The 16937-nt window shown below is 41.7% G+C and overlaps 2 protein-coding genes across 3 annotated transcripts in view; both read right to left on the bottom strand.

Annotated features, from left to right (window-relative positions):
• The window catches only part of LOC109195592 (uncharacterized), a 48429-nt gene that overhangs the window by 23673 nt on the left and 7819 nt on the right, over positions 1-16937 (bottom strand). The gene's annotated exons all lie outside the window — the stretch shown is intronic.
• Positions 1805-3860, bottom strand: LOC100704177 (protein NLRC3-like). The gene is made up of 2 exons (XM_025900339.1): positions 3716-3860; positions 1805-3618 (listed from the first exon to the last, which is right to left on the bottom strand). The coding sequence occupies exons 1-2, from the start codon at positions 3750-3752 to the stop codon at positions 1820-1822; spliced, it is 1836 nt and encodes a 611-aa protein (XP_025756124.1). The 5' UTR covers positions 3753-3860; the 3' UTR covers positions 1805-1819.

The following is a 16937-nucleotide window of genomic DNA, read 5'->3' on the forward strand; positions in this document are numbered from 1 at the left end:
TTTTGCTTTGTATCTGTAAGCAGACCTTAACAAAAACTTTGTATTTTTTACAAACACAAATCTTTTTTTACACACACACAAATTCTCATCTATAGATGCAAAAACGTAAAATTTTCACATATTTTGGTTTACAAGATCACAAAACTCAGTTCACAACTATGCATTTGATTTACAAGTACAAAATATTTATGACCATAATTTGAATCCATATAGATGCATCTCAATTACCGAGGTTGGAAAACAAAGCTGTGCCTGTAAAATGCCAAGTCCCTAATGGGGTGGTTGTCTTTCCTAACCAGTCTACATCAGACTCTACCAGGGCTTTCTTTTTTATGGATTCTATTCATGAAAATGGAATCAAATCCATGGCAAAAGGTTTGTGGACTGGTTTATAGATTACGTCTCATTTAGTGCAAGATATGGTCATGTGGTTACTTCTCATTTGTAGAGGATCGGTTTGCAGTCAAGTGTTAATATGAGTGAAGTGAGAATGTGTGAACCTTCAGGTCTGAGGCCGTGGCTCTAAGATGCAAATCATTTAGACACTTTCAGTGCCAAATGAAGAGTTTTAGTATCTCTGGATCTTGCTGGGGAAAATCAGAGGAGACTGTTAGTCAGTTCTCTGTCTACCTTCTCCAGTGATGCAGACACTCTACTGGCCCTGGTTTTCACGTCACTCCATGAAGAACAACATCCAGCTGGTAAAGTGACTTTTTATGGTTGTACAATAGTGGCTTTTTACCTATGTAAAACTTTCTTGGAAAAGATTGTTTGTATACCTTTGCTGTGCCTGTATTTTTTTAAAAACTGATTATTTCAAATATACATATATAAAGAGGATAAATAAAGTGTACTAGTTATACTGCACAATAAAAAGGATTTAAATGCAAGCTGTCAGTGATTTAATGCCTGGATTTAAAAACACACTTACATTTCCTTAAACCTGGTTTCAGCCATTGTACTCCACAAGGCTCCATCCTGAAATTAAAAAGGGGCGGTGTCAGACTAGTTCATTCTTATTCAGCAATCAAAGCAAATATTCCATGTTTCCATCCCTCACTTGAACAAAGTATCATACTTTTGTTTTATTCTGTACCTATTTTGTTATAAGCATATAAAATAAAATGTACATTTGTTCATTACATTGTCTTGCCTAGTAATAACACTATGGTGTAGGCTTACAGTATGATAGAGGTAATGTTTGTAGCCCTACCTCGACTTCTCCTTACCTGAGGGTTTCCAGTTTCCACTGTGGATCCTGCAGTCGAGTCAACAGCAGCTTCATTCCCGAGTCTCCTAGATGACTGTAGCTCAGGTCCAGCTGTGTCAGATGGGAGGATTTAGAGCTCAGAGCTGAACTGAGGAAAGCACAGCCTTTCTCTGTGATCAGACAGCCTGAAAGCCTGCAAATATAATAGAACACATGGCACACAGTCTGAGTGAACTACATTTAATTTGTTTGTTTGTCATTTACAACAAAGATTATTTCAATTAATGAAATGTCAAAATCTTAAACAAAGAGTAAGTTAATCTAACCTGAGGGTTTGAAGTGTGCAGTGTGGACTTTCAAGGCCAACACACAACAACTCCACTCCTGAGTCCTGAATGTTGTTGTTACTCATGTGCAGCTCTCTCAGTCTAGAGGACTGGGATCTGAGATCTGATGACAGAGCTTCACAGCTTTTCTTTGTGAGGTTACATCCGCTAAGCCGGAAAATATATCAGTGAACAAATTAGAAAACATCTGTGATGCTACCAAGTTCCTGGAAAAAGCACAGATGTGAAGCATGCCCCAAACTGTTTCACACTGGTTACACACTTACAGAACTTTTTTGGAGTCTTTGATCACTGGCAGCAGTCTCAAAAAAGCCTCCTCTGAAGCTGAGTATTCCTTCAGATCAAACACATCCAGCTCTTCCTCTGATGACAGCAGGACAAAGACCAGAGCTGACCACTGGGAAGGAGAAAGATCAACTATGGACAGGCTTCCTGAACTCAGATGACTTTGGATCTCCTTCACTAGAGAGTCATCATTCAGTTCATTCAGACAGTGGAACAGATTGATGCTTTTTTCAGGAGAGAGATTCTCATTCAGTTTATTTTTTATGTACTGGACTGTTTCATGATTGGTCTGTGAGATGTTTCTTTTTGGTATCAACAGGCCTTGTAAAAGAGTCTGATTGGTCTGCAGTGAAAGACCCAGGAGGAAGCGAAGAAACAAGTCCAAGTGTCCATTTGGACTCTTTAAAGCCTTGTCCAAAGCACTCTGGTAGAACTGTCTAACTGAATATACTCCAGTCTGCACTGAGGCTGTTTCTTCTCCTTCCAGCAGGTTGATACCAGAGTTGGTGAAGATCAGATGGACATGAAGAGCTGCCAGAAACTCCTGAATGCTCAGATGGACAAAACAGTACACCTTGTCCTGGCATACTCCTCTCTCCTCTTTAAAAATCTGTGTGAACACTCCTGAGTACACTGAGGCTTCTCTGACATTAATGCCACACTCTGTCAGGTCTGTTTCATAGAAGATCAGGTTTCCTTTCTGCAGCTGCTCAAAAGCCAGTTTCCCCAGTGCTTCAATCATCTTCCTGCTCTCTGGACTCCAGAGAGGATCTGTCTCAGCTCTTCCATCATACTTGATGTTCTTCACTTTGGTCTGAACCACCAGGAAGTGAATGTACATCTCAGTCAGTGTCTTGGGCAGCTTTCCTCCTTCCTGTTTGGTTTTTAACAGACTCTCTAAATCTGTAGCAGTGATCCAGCAGAAGATTGGGATGTGACACATGATGTGGAGGCTTCGTGATGTCTTGATGTGAGAGATTATGGTGTTGGCCTCTTCCTTGTCTCTGAGTCTCTTCCTGAAGTACTCTTCCTTCTGTGGGTCAGTGAACCCTCTGATCTCTGTAACCATGTCTATATACTCAGCAGGGATCTGATTGGCTGCTGCAGGTCGTGTGGTTATCCAGATGTGAGCAGAAGGAAGCAACTTTCCCCTGATGAGGTTTGTCAGCAGCACATCCACTGATGTGGACTCTGTAACATCAGTGAGGATCTCAGTGATGTGGAAGTTCAGAGGAAGTCGACACTCATCCAGACCATCAAAGATGAACACAACTTTGAACTTTTTAAAGTTACAGATTCCTGCTTCTTTGATTTCAGTGAAGAAGTGATGAATAAATCCCACTAAGCTGAACTTTTTATCCTTCAGTAAATTCAGCTCTCTGAATGGGAATGGAAACATGAACTGGGTGTCCTGGTTGGTCTTGTCTTCAGCCCAGTCCAAAGTGAACTTTTGTGTCAGGAGTGTTTTCCCGATGCCAGCCACGCCTTTGGTCAGGACTGTTCTGATTGGTTTGTCTCTTTCAGTCAAAGCTTTAAAGATGTCTTCACACCTGATTGATGTTTCTGGTCCGTTTGGTTTCCAGGAAAACATTTCAATCTGTCTGACCTCATGTTCAGTGTTGACCTCTCCGGTCCCTCCCTCTGTGATGCAGAGCTCTGTGTAGATCTCATTTAGAGTGATTCGGGTTCCTGGTTTAGCAATCCCCTCAGACACACACTGGAACTTCTTCTTTAGGTTACATTTAAATGTGTTCTCACAAAGTGGATCAGGATTTTCTACAGGAAAGCACCAGAAACATGAGTGTTATGATTATAGAAAATGTGACATTTTCATTCCTGTAAAGACTGAATTTATGAAGAGAAATCCTCTCACTGCTCTGCAGACAGTCAGCCAGCTCCTCCTGTTTCATTATTCTCAGGAAGTTAACTGCAAGTTTCAGAAATGCCTCTCTGCTGCTCCTTCTCTGCTTCTCTTCCTCACTGTCCAACACCTCCTCTTCATCCCTCTGACACTCTGAATAATCAGATGCAGATCATTCTGCATCTTCTTTAGCTCGTTCTTCAAAAAAGTGATAATGTTTTCCTCCAGCATCTGGAAAATAAATGACACAATCTCCACGGTAAAAAGACTTTCACAGATTAATTTTGTGTCTGTATTTAACAATAATATGTTGCCACTAGAATATTTTTGATGTGCAGAGAGTTTATGAGCCCCTGTTTTGCCTGTTTTGATCCCTTAATGTTTTTTCCACGCTGCCATTTTTATCCACAAGGGAAAACATTTTTGGTCACTCAATTCATGATATTAACAACAATCAGATCTTTGTAAAATTTCCGTCTGGCTTTTGTTTACATCATATTCCTGAGACTGCTTTGATGAAGGTCTCAAACAATCTACTGCTGACTGCTGACTTTGGGCTCTACTCTTTCTTTATTCTGCTTGATCTGAGCTCAGTTTTTGATATTGTGGATCACAATATTTTAATCAGCTGTTCCAAAAGAACAATATTTATCTTTTCATCACTAGTAATGCTTTTATCAAGTCTAGTTGAGTTTTGAAGATAAGTGGTTTTCTTTCTTTGTTCCACACGATTTTACATTTCAAATTGTTCTTAATTTCTATTGTATATATAAGAAAAATTGTGTATGTTTCTGTTCTGTGTCCTGTGTACTGTTTGTTTGTATATGTGTCTTTCTGGCTGCTGTTACAACCAAATTTCCCCCTTGTGGGACAATTAAAGGATTATTCTATTGTTCTTGTTGCTTTTCTTATTATTCAGCATCTTAAAACTTTTGATTTGAAAAGTTCTTTATAAATAAAAATGGTGAAACAGGAACGGACTGCTTTTGCTGGCAGACATTTAAATATTTTTGACACTTTGAAAAGTGCAACATGAAAATAATTACAAACAGAGTTTGGTGTACATTTACAAACCTTAAATATTGAGTCCAGATCAGTTTGATGCTGAAGACTTGAAACATCTGAACTCTCCTGATCAGCTCTGTGGAGACATCATGAAGAAACTGTAACTATTTTGTACATAAATACAAGGTGATTTTTTCTTTGAATATTTTATTACTAAATTGATTTAGATTGATTCATTTAAATTGATTACTAAATTAAGAGCCTTGGTGTACGAGACCACAGCTGTATTATTAAATATAAAGAAAGATTAAAGAAAAGTTGGCACAGCCTATAATTTATTATTAAGGAGTAAATAAAAAAAAACTGTTGCCAAAATAATTTTAACTATTTTATTTTGGACTTTCATGCTGGAGGAGTCAACAGTCAGTAATAACAAAGCAGTTGCCACAGAAAGCAAAACTTACTGGTTCCATGAATTAACAAAATGTGCAAGAGTAAAATATCTGGGCTCAACAAGCAACCACATATTGAGTAGCTCATTAAGCCAATGGTGTGCAGTAGTCAAAGCAGCAAAAGAGTCCAAAAATATTATCTACTACCTGCTTTTCTTAATGTTTTTTGATACTTTCAGGTCACTTAAACCTTCCTAAGCAAAACTGACACCCACAGTATCTGACTCTTATTTACCAGGGCAAGGGGAACTACTGGTCAAACTGGTTAGCTGCTGACTGCATGCCTGTTTATTAATGTATAAATTATAATCAGTCTGACACCCAGTGCAGGGAAGGCATGGACTGTTTTGATAGATCTACCTCATGGAGCTCTTAAGCTTTATGACTAAGGCCAGTTGTATTAACGCAATAAGGTACATTTGAAATGTCTTACTCCTCAGCAGCAGCAGATTTAGTTCCTTTAAAGTTGACGATGTTCTCCTTTGACACATCACTCTTCAAAGACACACAGCTGGGTCCAGGTTCAGGTTCAGGAGCATCTGGTGTCTCAGTGATTCTGGTGAACAAAAAAAAAGATCATGAGAGAGAAAAATTAAATTTTTAACGATCAGATACAAAAACTGCTGGATAGACTAAAGTCACAATAAAAACATGACAGTAAGTCTATAAAGCTTGAAGCTCTCATTAGGCTGTTTATTCAGCTGCCCTTTGTTCTTTTTATTACCACATGAATTGAAATAATAATATATGGGCTATGTGTGTGGTAAACCAAACCTTCTCACTGATTACTCATAGAAGGAACATTTAAAATTCAGCTAACTCTTACTTCTCATCAGGAGGCTGTTTCTTGCTTTTTAAATTAGGGCGGTCTTCCTGTGGATAAAATCTCTTCCTCATAGTCACAGAGCTGAGTACAGACTTAGGCTCAGATTTGGGAGAGTCTGGTCTGAGGAGTGAAGAAAAACATCTGGTAGAGGAATATATATAACAGCAAGCCTATAAAGTCTGAAGCTCTTCACACTGAATGATTTCTGTTCTTTAGTCTGTCTAGTTTTAAAGTTTTACATTTCAGGCTGTGTAAATATCATCTTTGCAGTTTTCAGAGATTTGTCTCCTTTTAGATGAGATGGATCAGTTACTATTATGTACCCTGGATCTCTATGAGTCGCTGTAGTACAACATTTTATCATTACAGCTGCAGTTTTGTTTTGTAAGTTTGTGTTAAATAAAATCATATAAAAAAAGTGTTTGTTAACAGTGCTGGGTTAAACGAAATTGTTAACATAAAAAAGAATAGATGATTATCTGATAGACAGATGTGTTGTATAGTCACTGCATAAAGGAAATATTTCTTGTAGCAGTGAATGTAATGTGAGGTGTTGAGAGTGATACCATTCCATGTTCATCAACACCTGCAGTCACCTGATAAAAGACAAAAGTGAGAATAATTCAGCTTCATTTCTGTTTATTGAGATGTTTGATTTATTTGAAGGTAGTGACCTGTTTTTAATATTCTCATATTATATTATATTATATTATATTATATTATATTATATTATATTATATTATATTATATTATATATTTTTTTGAAAAAGAGATCTGGAATAATACATTAAAAAAGGCTAAATTTTACACAACCCTCTTTTTTATTCTTTGTAAAACAGTAAAGGTTAAACTTTTGAATAAATATTTCATCTCTTTCATTGTTCTTAAAGGTTCCTCCAGACTCGGTACTTGTGTGTTTCATCAGTACCTACAGTTCACTGGCAGAAGTGTAGTTTCACTGCATATGCAAACACACCTGGCAACCAGGGGTCAGATTACATCAGTTTGTTCCTCTTTCTGTGTTCACTTCAGCTTCAGTTCAGGGTCAATCGTTGGGATGCGCAGACAGATTGCGTGAGTGGTGGGCCTTGAACTTTCTAAGGGGAAAAAACACTTTCTCACGGACGGACGGTGACAGCGAAACGGATAACAGTCTTCAGTACCTGCTGGTCTTTGAAGCTCTGGATTCTGGGACTGTTAGAAAAGGTAAAACATTTTCATTAAAACATTTTTACTGTTTTGTTTTTGTTACTCGTCATTGTAGCTTGCTGTTATGTTGTGCTAATGTAACTCCGCTCAGTCTCTATCTCTAGTGCTGTAAGAGTAAAACTCTCTGGACTCGAGATGGGTAGAGCTCAGACGTGGTTTATTCCCCTCTCTGCAATAACATGGGATATGAATAACCATGGGTTTCAGGCAACAGCATTCCGCCCAAACACAGCAAAAGCTTCCTTGCTACTAACGGGATAAGCTTAGGGAAAACCGGTTTACCAGTAGCAGACTTCCGCTGTGGATTTTCAAAACAAAAGTTTCAAAACAAACCCATGGTTACGATCCCAAGTTTAACAGGAATTTAACAACAACAAAACTATATTCATTCTTTTACATCGTTACATACACCCCCCTTAAATTCTGTTAAACTCCAAGCCAGTTCAAAGGAGTATAAGGGCCAGAAACAAAAGAAACTATGATCAGCAGGTGCTCTAAGGTGAAATCAATACACTAATGTTCATCGTTGTCGATACAGAATCCTTTTATATAAAAGTGTCAAGGCATTGGGTGGTACCAAGCCCAATACCTTTGACAGACTAGAGAAGATGCCATCTACACCTCCTTAACATCACATTTAAGAGCACACAAAATAACACCCCAAAATCCCATCCTGGACCACAAAAAAAAAAATAGGTCAAAAGATACATGAACCCAAGTTAACTCCCTTAAATCTAAAACATACTAGTCAGAAACGCAAAAACTGACCCTGAAACAGAAGGAGTTTCCTCAACTTTCTGCGCCGCCATCTCACAAATCAGTCTCTTGGGGGGCCTAACACTCCTCCCATATCTAGTGGTAGCCAGCCCATCCAAGCCTGCCTGAATACTCTGAGGCTGTGTGCAAACAGCAACATCTAGGTTAACATCAGCTATGGGAGCTGCAGGAGCCACGGCAACAGGTTCAGAGCTTTGATGGAGAGCAGCATCACTGATCACTGGAGCAGGCAAGGGGGACTCACTAATGGAGTTTCCAAACACTTCAGCGTTAACTTCAGGGGGTGGGTCCTCCATCGTGATAGAACCACTGCTGGGGTCCACATCGCAGAGAGAATGGCGTCTCACGTTGAGGGAACCTTCAACTCCCACCGGCTCATCATCAGCGAGACCCTGCATCTCCGGCGTTTTCAGTAGCCAGTCCAGTGTCCTGTCAAAATGATCTATCTGTGGCGACTGCACAGACCCTTGGCCACCTCCATCATTCGGATTCCCTCTCCCCAAGTCAACAAGGGCGGCTGGGCTCCCCTCCACACCTAAGCCCAGGAAGTTAACAGGAAGAAGGAGGTTTCTGTGTACAACTTTTTCCTTGCCTGTATGGCTCTCTCTTATCCTGTACACATTGATCCCAGACCTAACTGACACAACATCATAAGGCGTGGGATCCCACTTGTCGGCTAACTTTCTTTTTCCCCTTTCACCACGATTGGCCAACAACACTCTATCACCTACAGCCAGAGGTGAGCCTTTGACTTTACGGTTGTAGAGTCTGGCATGGCGCGATTGCTCATGAAAAGCATGGTTCTGGGCAATCTGTGAGGCATCGAACAGGTCTTTCTGCAACCGTGAGACAAACTCATGTTGGCTGATCACATCATCATTCTGAAGCACATGTTGGAACATCATGTCAATAGGGAGGCGTGGAACTCGCCCAAACATGACATAAAAGGGGGCCAAACCAGTCGTCTCATGCACTGTACAATTGTAGCAGAACGTGAGAGTGCGTAACATCTGAGGCCACCTAGCCTTGGCTGTTGGAGGGAGAGTCCTCAGCATATTCCCAAGTGTCCTGTTGAACCGTTCAGTGACCCCATTGCCCATAGGATGGTATGGCATAGTATGCGATTTCTGCACACCTGCCATCTCTAAGAGGTCCTTCAACAGTCTGCTTTCAAAATTTGATCCCTGATCCGAATGAATCCTCTTAGGAAAGCCATAAACACAAAAGAAATCATCCCACAACCTGCGTGCTACATGTTTGGCAGACTGGTTTCGACAGGGGAAAGCATGTGCCAATTTGGAGAAATGGTCAGTTACGACCAGAACATCCACCTTCTTATTATCGCTGAGCTCAGCGGTCCAAAAGTCTATGCACACTAGTTCCATTGGTTCTGACGTCTGGATGCTTTCTAGTGGTGCACAAGCATGAGGTTCAGGTGTCTTTCCAACCACACATCTCTCACACTGTCGAACATGGTTGGTTATGTCTTTTTCCATCCCGACCCAGAAAAACCTCTCACGGGCGAGGGAAATTGTTCGTGCCTGGCCCTGATGGCCTGCATTATCATGAAGGCTGAGGAGGACTTGAACCTTCAGGCTATTAGGAACAACAAACTGGAAAATCTTCTTGCTCAAGCGGTGATGCTTTATCACCCTGTGCAGGATGCCGTTCTGTACTTTAAGCTTCTTCCACTGCCTGAGAAGCCCACCAACGCCACCTGGTTCTGAAGCTGCTTCTCGCCTAGTAGCCTTCCTCTTTCTTCGCACATAGAAAAGGGCTCTGTTTATTGCCTGATCTTGTTGTTGAAGACTTGAGAGCTGGCTTTGTGGGAGAGGAATGACAGGGTCCTCCTCAGGAAGCTGTGATAAAGGTGGGTTGACATTGGTCAAACCATGGTCACACTGCGCACTCAGCACAGCTGACACCTCATCAGCATCGATCGAACCCCTCTCGCTCTGATGGTCACACTCGGAAACCAAGTCTGGTGAATCTGGCTCTGTGTCCTGGACAATGTGGCAATTGTTAGTCAGCCGAAAAGCATCCTGCACAGTACCTCTCACAACCCCGTTGACCTCATCTAGTAGAGCAACATAAGGCTCTTTCAGCAAGCGGTGACCAATACATGACTCGACAAATGGTTCACGGCTCAAAGCGTCAGCCACTGTATTTTTAACCCCTGGCACATACTTTAGATCAAAATCATACGCCGCGAGCTTTGCCACCCATCTCTGCTCGCAAGCATCTAAACGTGGCTTTGTCAAGATGTAGGACAGGGGATTATTGTCGGTCCAAGCCGTGAAGTGCCTTCCTTTTAGCCAGTGGCTGAACTTGTCACACACGGCCCATTTAAGCGCCAAGAACTCTAGTCTGTGTGCTGGGTAGTTCATCTGAGACCGTGATAATGTCTTGCTGGCAAAGGCAACAGGTCGAGCCACTGTCTCACCGGGAGAAACTTGTGAGAGTACTGCTCCGATGCCATCAAAGGAGGCATCAACTGCCAGGATGAAAGGCTCATTAAAGTTGGGATGAGCCAGGGTGACAACATTAGCCAGTTCCATCTTGAGTGTTTGGAATGATATGCGACACGCTGATGTCCAGTCACTTTGTTTCAGAGATGGCTTGGCAGCAAGTTGCTTCTTGGGCATCCTTCCTTTCCTCCCACGAGGATTTGCCTGTCGTCCCGAAAGTAACCTGAACAGGGGCTTGGCCTTCGCAGAACAATGAGGAATGAAATGTTGGTAATAAAGGATCATTCCTAAGAAGGACCGGATCTTCTTCTGGGAGGGAGTCACACCATCGCTCTCCATAAGCTGTTCCTCCCTAATGTTGGTAATAGTGTTAACCTTGTCTGGATCAGTTCCCACACCATCCGCACAAATGACATGTCCAAGGAATTTAACTGATCTCTTAAGAAGATGGCATTTCTTAGGGGCCAGCTTAAGGTTGTGACTCCTCAACCGAGAGAAGACCATCTCAAGACGTTGAAGGGCGGTCACCTCGTCAGGTGCAAACACCATCAAGTCGTCCAAGTAACAGAGCAAGCTGCTGAAATTCTCGTCACCAAAGATAGACATCATCATTCGCATGAAGGTTGCCGGACTGTTCGACAGGCCCTGAGGCATCCTGTTGTACTCATGGAGACCAAAGGGTGAGGAGAATGCTGTGTATTTCTTGTGAGGCTCGTAGAGGGGCACATTATAAAATCCAGAGGTCAAATCCATTGTTGAAAAGAAAACATTTCCACTGAGAGCAGCCAGTGCGTCGGCTTGGTGTGGTAGCGGGTGCGCGTCTTTAGCAGTCTTCGCATTGAGCCATCTGAAATCAGTGCAAATGCGCAGGCTGCCATCCTTCTTCCACACCAACACCAGCGGCGATGCATACTCACTGTTTGACTTCCGGATTATGTCCCTTTCTTCCATCTCATTTAGAGCAGTTCTCAACTTCTCATACTGACTCGGCGGCACTCTACGATAAGGCAAACGAAAAGGCCTCTCATCCACAAGGTGTATTTTGTGGACAAAATCAGTAGCTTCTCCACAGTCCATTTTATCCCTAGAAAAGATAGACTCATACTTTTCCACAAGCTGCAGAAGCTGATCTTTCCATCTGTCAGACACCTCACAACTGTCTATGTCCAAGTCTTGTAGTCCTAGTCTGTGCAAAAGTTCCTTCCTTTGTTCAACAGACCTTAAGGGCACAGAATCCTGTTCAAAGGAGTGGCTGTTAGCCATGATCTTTTCAGGAGGCGACAGCTCTTCAACAGCGATACAAGGGTAGACATCAGCGATTTTACAGTTCTTCCTCAGAGTCACACGCTTGTTGCTGGGGTTAATCAGCTTGAGGGGAACCCATTTGTCACCCCACAGTGAAGAGATGGAACGGCCAACCAGGATGTCTCTGGGTCTACATCTTGACTGTGTAGGCTCAACAATAACAGTGCAGCCTGCTGATAGAGGTGAAGAGGGAGGTAATTTACCCCACACAAGGTGTTCCTGAAGAGGTTCCAGCGTAACACGCTGTCTCAACTTCACTGTGCCAATCTTATCAGGCACCGCCCCTCCCCTCCAACACTCAACATTGGAAAGCATGGATAAAAACTGGCTACAGTCATCATTGGTGACATCACCTGAAATAGACAGAAGCCTCCAGTACTCATCTGTATTCTTCATCACATGAATCAACGACTTAATAGCGTTACTGCCAATAATCATGTCATCACTTTGGCCTGGAATAACCAGCGTGGGGATGAGCAGCTTGAAACCATAAATAGTCACTTCCAAATCAAAAACTGCTTTCGGTTGGATCTGGTGACCCCCAGCACCAACGACAACAATGTCATTCGCTGGTTCGAACTTCAGATCAGGGCAGGACTGTAAAAGCCGCGTAGCAGCAGCCTCACTAATAGAGCACGACATAGAGCCGCTGTCGATCATGGCTCTCAGTGAAACTCCACCCACAGTTCCCACAGTTGTGTAAAACAAACTGTCAGATTTCTTAATTCTTTGCGTCATTTGGAAGACAACTGTCATACCAGGCGGCGAAGCAGAACACAGAGATTCATACATGGATTCCAGGTCATCACTGTCGCAGCTGGGAGAGTCACTCAGATGATCCACACCGTCCTCCCTCAAATGTGGATCAACTAGTTTTCCGACTGTTGAGGGACAGAAGACAACGAGGATCTAGGACAAGCACGCCTGGCGTGGTCAGGTGAGTGGCAGAGAAAACAGAGTTTGTGATCTCGGCAGTGCTTGAAAGCTGTATGAGACATATCATGACAGACGGAGCAGGGTTTATCATGTAGGCCCTCAATCCTGGAACGTCTGGGATTAGGCCGCGTGGTCAACCCAGGCTGAAAGGATCCTTGCAGAAGAACCTTCTCAAGCATGCCTATGAGCTGCTCCAAAGTAGCAGAATCTGTCGACTGTGGCTGAATGTGTTTCTCTGTTGGCTGGGCAGGCAATGCTGCCGATATCTGCTGTGCATTCATTGCAACTCTTCCAGTTGTCATGCAGCCTGAATTCAATGTTCCTCCAGAGTGGGACTCACATAGGATTTCCTGGACCTCGTTGGCTGTCCATTTATCAATTGTCTTTGATCTAAAAATCACGGCAAGCTCAGGAGAGGGACAGTTTTTGATGAACATTCGGGTGACCTCAGTGCTGGGGCTACCCAGTGCCTGTCCTCGTTCCTTCAGACGCTCAACAGCAAGATCAACAGCACGGTGCAGCCTAAGCCAGTAATCAAATGCACTTTCACCTTTCTCTGGGAGAGTGGTGTAGAAGTCTGCCAGTGGAAGAGGTGAGCACTGAGCAGAGTCAAAGTGTCTCCTCAGGATTCCATAAATAGCCTCAGGATCACGTGTGACATCTACGACACTGTTTCTAATGCCAACCTGGACCACATCCTTAGCCTTGCCTCTCAAATGAACAAGGATCTCTTCAGCTTGTTCTTCAGATCTCAGACTCCCTAGCTTTATGAAGGCTCTCATCAGATCCTCCCACTCTCTCACTGAAATGAGATCAGAACCATCCCCTCTGAAGCATGGTGGGTCCTTAAGCTTCCTGTGGGACACAAACTGCACAGGCGCAGCATCAACAGCAGGTGTAGAGGACACAGCACAGGAAGATGTGGCATTAGGTGCAGGCAAAGGGGTACTAGCAGACGGGCTGAGCTGGGATAAGATACTCTGTGCTACCCTCTGACCAACCAGCTGGATCACATCCCCCATCTGACTCACAATCTCCGTGGCAATAGTATCTGGGTTGGGAGAAGGTGAACTGTTGTTCTGAGACATGTGTGACACAGGGCTAGGGGGAGGGACAGCAACCCCTTCGCTAGACTGGGACCCTGGGATCCTCTGACTATCCCCCCTAATAAAACCATGCCCACTAACAGGAGTGTCATAACGCAACCGCAAAGGGGAACATAACAAACCCCTACCCCTACCAACAACATTAGGAGTACTCGATCCCTCCTCTGTAATGTCCATCACTGCGACTAGAATACAAAAATGATATATTTGTTCCTTAAAACAAATTGTAGAAAGAACAACAATAAATCACAAATGTGCAGCGCTGAAACTGGCCCCACGTCGCTGAGTGGAGTCCACCGTCCAACCAGTTGATTGACGGCTCACGGCACCAATGTAACTCCGCTCAGTCTCTATCTCTAGTGCCGTAAGAGTAAAACTCTCTGGACTCGAGATGGGTAGAGCTCAGACGTGGTTTATTCCCCTCTCTGCAATAACATGGGATATGAATAACCATGGGTTTCAGGCAACAGCATTCCGCCCAAACACAGCAAAAGCTTCCTTGCTACTAACGGGATAAGCTTAGGGAAAACCGGTTTACCAGTAGCAGACTTCCGCTGTGGATTTTCAAAATAAAAGTTTCAAAACAAACCCATGGTTACGATCCCAAGTTTAACAGGAATTTAACAACAACAAAACTATATTCATTCTTTTACATCGTTACACTAACAGTAACTGTTAGATACGTTAGCCGTTGACGTTAATGCAATTTAGTATCGGTATACAGAACTGTTTTCCTAACAAAACCACTGTTATAATTAAGTGAAGGTGCTCCCAACTAATTTGAACCTTTGGCTTCGAAAATATGTGGTTCTTTTGCGTGCTGCGAACATAACGTAATGTCAGCTAGACCGATAGTAATATTGTTAAAGTCACTACAATGGCACCTGAAGCCTGTTGTGACGTAAGTTCTGGGTCTGCTCTAGAAACTCAAAAATTCAGTAGAGCTGAGCCCTACATTAAATACTCACATGAACCTGTACTTTGAATTCTGGAAGAGCTGTATAAAATACAGCAATGCATAAGTGTTTTGAATGAATAGAAATGGGACACATGAGAAGGTGTGTTTGACTGTTACTGTATAACTTATTTGCAGACTAGTTGACAAATTATGCTCCAGTCATTTGATGTTACCAAGATTGTAGGTGGTGGAGTGTAGTGGAGTGTGAGGACCAAAGAGACAGATCCAAAACATAAAGGTACAAAAAATGAAGTTATAATTCTTTTTACAATTAATCAGAAACATGTGTTTATCCCATCTTACACACAAACACACACATATATGCAAACAATACAGAAATACAGTGAAGCAAATTATATGCAAGGTGATCATAAGATTACAAAAATATGCTCAAAAATATCAAAATCAAATGATGGTGGAAAAGAAGATAAGCTAGTACATCGGCCAAATTTAAAACAGGTAGAGTTTACAATTATTAGATTTTGGTCTTTAAAAAATGCAGAGTAGGTTTGGTCCTGCTGCTTTTGGACTCTTTATGTCTGGAGGGTGGATCCTGGGTGATAACATAAAAAATAAAAAATAAATAAAACAAACAACATAAAACATGAGATGCACAACAGAGTCTAAACAAACCTCATGCAACATCAGTTTCAAAAAATGGGAATAAAAAATAAGAAACAATATTTTTTTTCAGAGAAACAAAACAAACATGATGCAACATTATAAATATCATAAGAAGTTTGCTTCAGAGCAGCTTACATGTACTGCAAGTGTCAGGAAACAGGACTAAAGGTGCTTTTACACTTTTAGATATGACACCCTGATGATGTTGTGGAATAACCTCAGAATGGACAGTAAAATATGTTGTATGCTGTTATACCTGTATAATTATATACCATGTCGGTGTCTGGTATAACAATTGTTTGCTTTGTCTCAAGTCACACTGACAGCATGAATCAACAACACTCACTGAAACCTGCAACAACAGACAGAAAACAAGTGACACAAACTCACCTCCATGTTTGTGTCATTTTCTCTGGTGTTCAGTCCAAAGTTCCTCCTTGTCTTACTAATGTAGAAGAGCATGAGGAAAACAGCCATCAGCAAAACACCATCCAAGGACGCACGCACAACCAGAAGCCAGGAGGAGTCAGGACCATGTGTAGAGACTCCTGGAGTGACACTTTCACTCTGTGTTGCTGTTGTTGTTTGTGGTGTGGAAGCAGGTGTGTTCAATGTACAATAAACACACACATAAAAATAAAAATCAATAGTGATACAGACAAATGTAGTCTAATAATAGTCATATGATCATACCAGCAAATACAAATATTTATCAAACACAAAATGCAGCGAAATCTTAATATCGAAAGATTCCGGATAGACCACAAAGTCAGGTTCAGTTGCAGTCTTGTTAAATCAGCTGATGGATAAACAAATACTGTTTTACACATTAAACTGGGAAATCTCATACATATGTTTTCACCTGCACAATTACAAACACTCAGCTTTGGTAAAAATGATAGATCCCCATCAATGTCCCCTCAATTTTAGCTCCACCATGATAATGAAAAACAATGCATTTACAGCACACACTAAGATTTTAAATTTTTTGTGTATAACATGTGCACTGATTAAAAGAAAATATGATTGTGAAACTTACTACACATGACAACAGAGCTGGACTGGGACAAAAAAAAAATCGGCCCATGCATTTTGACTACAGACCGGCCCACCAGGTATTATAGGAAAAGCGATAAAGCCTTTGAATGAAAGCAAACTCTGTTGTGACAGTGATGTACACTGTCTTTTTGGTATATGTATGATTTCTATACATTATACATCAGATGACCACTTTGGTTATAAGATTCAGATAATTATTTATTAGCCAAAACACTACCGTAAAATAACAGAAAATAACTTCCTCATAAATATACGGTTATTTCCAGTAATGACAATACAGTTTTTTGCGCTAATGTTACATGGGATTCTGCCTTTTCAAGTGATTTTAAACATTAAATTAGGAAGATGTTAATGTGATTAAACAATGAAATTATCTATAAATAGGAAGAAAAAAAAACAAATCCTAAAAAAACAGTAATATTCAGCTGGGGCGCCAAAATACTACCGTAAAATAACAGAAAATAACTTTCTCATAAAAATACAGTTATTTCCAGTAATGAAAATACAGT

This window comes from Oreochromis niloticus, linkage group LG18, assembly GCF_001858045.2.
Source record: "Oreochromis niloticus isolate F11D_XX linkage group LG18, O_niloticus_UMD_NMBU, whole genome shotgun sequence".
In the NCBI taxonomy this organism is placed as follows: domain Eukaryota; kingdom Metazoa; phylum Chordata; class Actinopteri; order Cichliformes; family Cichlidae; genus Oreochromis; species Oreochromis niloticus.